At 34.3% G+C, this 2,168-nt stretch overlaps 1 protein-coding gene across 1 annotated transcript; it reads right to left on the minus strand.

Moving 5' to 3' along the window:
- Window positions 1–1,041: 1,041 nt before the first annotated feature.
- LOC118031836 (probable prolyl 4-hydroxylase 7) lies at window positions 1,042–2,168 on the minus strand. Its single transcript, XM_035036331.1, has 7 exons — window positions 2,104–2,168; window positions 1,944–2,012; window positions 1,804–1,861; window positions 1,588–1,692; window positions 1,438–1,495; window positions 1,153–1,328; window positions 1,042–1,056 (listed from the first exon to the last, which is right to left on the minus strand). Exons 1-7 carry the CDS (start codon window positions 2,166–2,168, stop codon window positions 1,042–1,044), a joined length of 546 nt encoding a protein of 181 aa, XP_034892222.1.

Consider the following 2,168-nt stretch of genomic DNA (forward strand, 5'->3'; position numbering starts at 1 on the left):
AAAAAATAAATTAATTTGAAGTAAAAAAAATATAAAAAAAATGAATCCAAAGATAAATCTATTTCAATGGTTGCAGCAACTTTGCTGCACTTGCCCGTTTGAAATTAAAAAGGGGTGTGTGAGAGTGGTAGTAATTATTTTTTGAAAAAATGTATAAAAAAAATATTTTTTTTATTTTTTAAAAATATTTTTGAATTAATGAATTAAAAAAATAAAATAAATAAATAAATTTAAATTAAAGAAAAAAAATAAAATTTGTAAAACCTTTTTCAGAATTTTTTTAAAAATTTAAAAACAAATTCAAAGTTGATTGCGTTTAATTTTTCACTCAGCAAAGACCCTCAGTCAATGAAAGAGGTCATGATTCTATTTGCATTGATCGACACGTGAGGTTTAAGTAAAATAATTAATGTCATATATATAAAATTATTTTTAATAACAGTATATTAAAATAATTTTAGAATTGATTTCAGTATATTAAAATAATTTTAAAATAAAAAATTAATTTAAAATAAAAATATATAATTTTTTTTAAATTTTTTTAAAATACAAAAACAAATAAAACTAGAGATGTCGGCTGTTTAATTTTCACTTCAGCGAACCAACATATTTCTTTCGCTGACCTCATTGAATGAAAGAGGTCATGATTCTATATAATAAATAGGGTTCTTTTTCACACTCATCAGTACAATTTCCCCATTTTTGTTTGCTTCACGGGTTCGCTGAAGGACCTGACATGGATCCACTTGGTCGCAGACCACTTCTCCCCCTCAATAACAGGGCAGCTCGCGTGCAAGCTAGCAGGGTCAGGAGTCGCGTCAGGATGGAGACTGAAGAACAGCAAGGCATCGCCCTTGTTGGGTTTCACTGCAAGTAGAGCGAGCGCATATAAGGCAAGCTTTTCCTACATATTCAATGAAGATCAATCATATATTAATAAACACCTGCATAACCCTTTTTAGCACAATCAGACCAGCTTTCATCCTTTGCTTGAGACCCTTTTGCCTGCACAACACATGAATTCATCGCTGAGAATATGATTTATAATATGTTGCCCTGAGACCCCCCAAATTAATTAAAATAGAAGAAAAACAAACAAATAAATAAAGCAGTCAGCTGTAGCAGCCGTCGTTTTATTTTATACAGACATACCTCTGAAGTGGGAAATACGGTTTCTCCCCCCTTCTTAACATCAGACAAGTACATAAGTACGGTGGCGGCCCGATGGCCACCCTCTTCCTGATTAGCCTTGTCCACGAAATAATCAATATGTGCTTCGTATTTCTGGCCATGCTCGTAGCGTAGTATCTGAATCGGCTCCCCATTTTCTATTATTTAAACAAATGTTTTACTATGTTATTTATATATGGGTACGTGTGTCTGGTTTTGTATTTTCCATTTATAAAAGATTAGTAAAAACTAGTTCTGTATACGTACCTTCTGGGAGGAAAGTCCAGGCAGCAATCCTGGCCTCAATACCATTAACAATTTCATCCTGAAGAGTTGAAAACATAATCCACACAGTTGAAGGTCTGAAACTAAGATCAATGGATGATACATAGCCAGAGCAGCAGTTTGTGTTCTCACCTCAGTTTTGAAAATAAACATGCCGCTACTGGTTCTCTCCTGGCTTTCCATGCTCTCTCCAGTTTCATCATTAGCCACCATTGATTTCACAAGCTTACCCTTGGCCTATATGTATATATATAAAGAAGGGGCAGGCCAGACGATTATAAGTAAACTAAACATATTTAAAATCATAATACTATTTCTCCAAATGAAATCAAGTCGATGCTAACAAACCAGATCAATAAGATGATCACACTCTTCGTCTGATAAGAATCCCTTGTAAACGAAGGCCCTTTATCAGGTTTTCAAACGCAAAACAGTTAAGCACATAACCTCCTTCTATATATATGCAGTGGAAAAGAAGAAAAATGTACCTGGGTTGCCAAGAGAGTTGAGCTGCCCGAGTCGGATCAAAGGCCTTTGTAAATGCACCTGTTTTCGATCTAATTATCACCGAAAATCAGTCAACAAATAGCCACCATATACATGCAGTTAGTTCTATTCCATATGAAAGCAAGATTCATCAATACGTACGTTTCCACAGAAGCATAAGAAAAGGAGGGAAGACGAGCAGCGGTAGCAAGCAAAGAGAAAACCAT

The sequence above is a fragment of the Populus alba genome, chromosome 17 (assembly GCF_005239225.2).
Source record: "Populus alba chromosome 17, ASM523922v2, whole genome shotgun sequence".
Lineage (NCBI taxonomy): Eukaryota > Viridiplantae > Streptophyta > Magnoliopsida > Malpighiales > Salicaceae > Populus > Populus alba.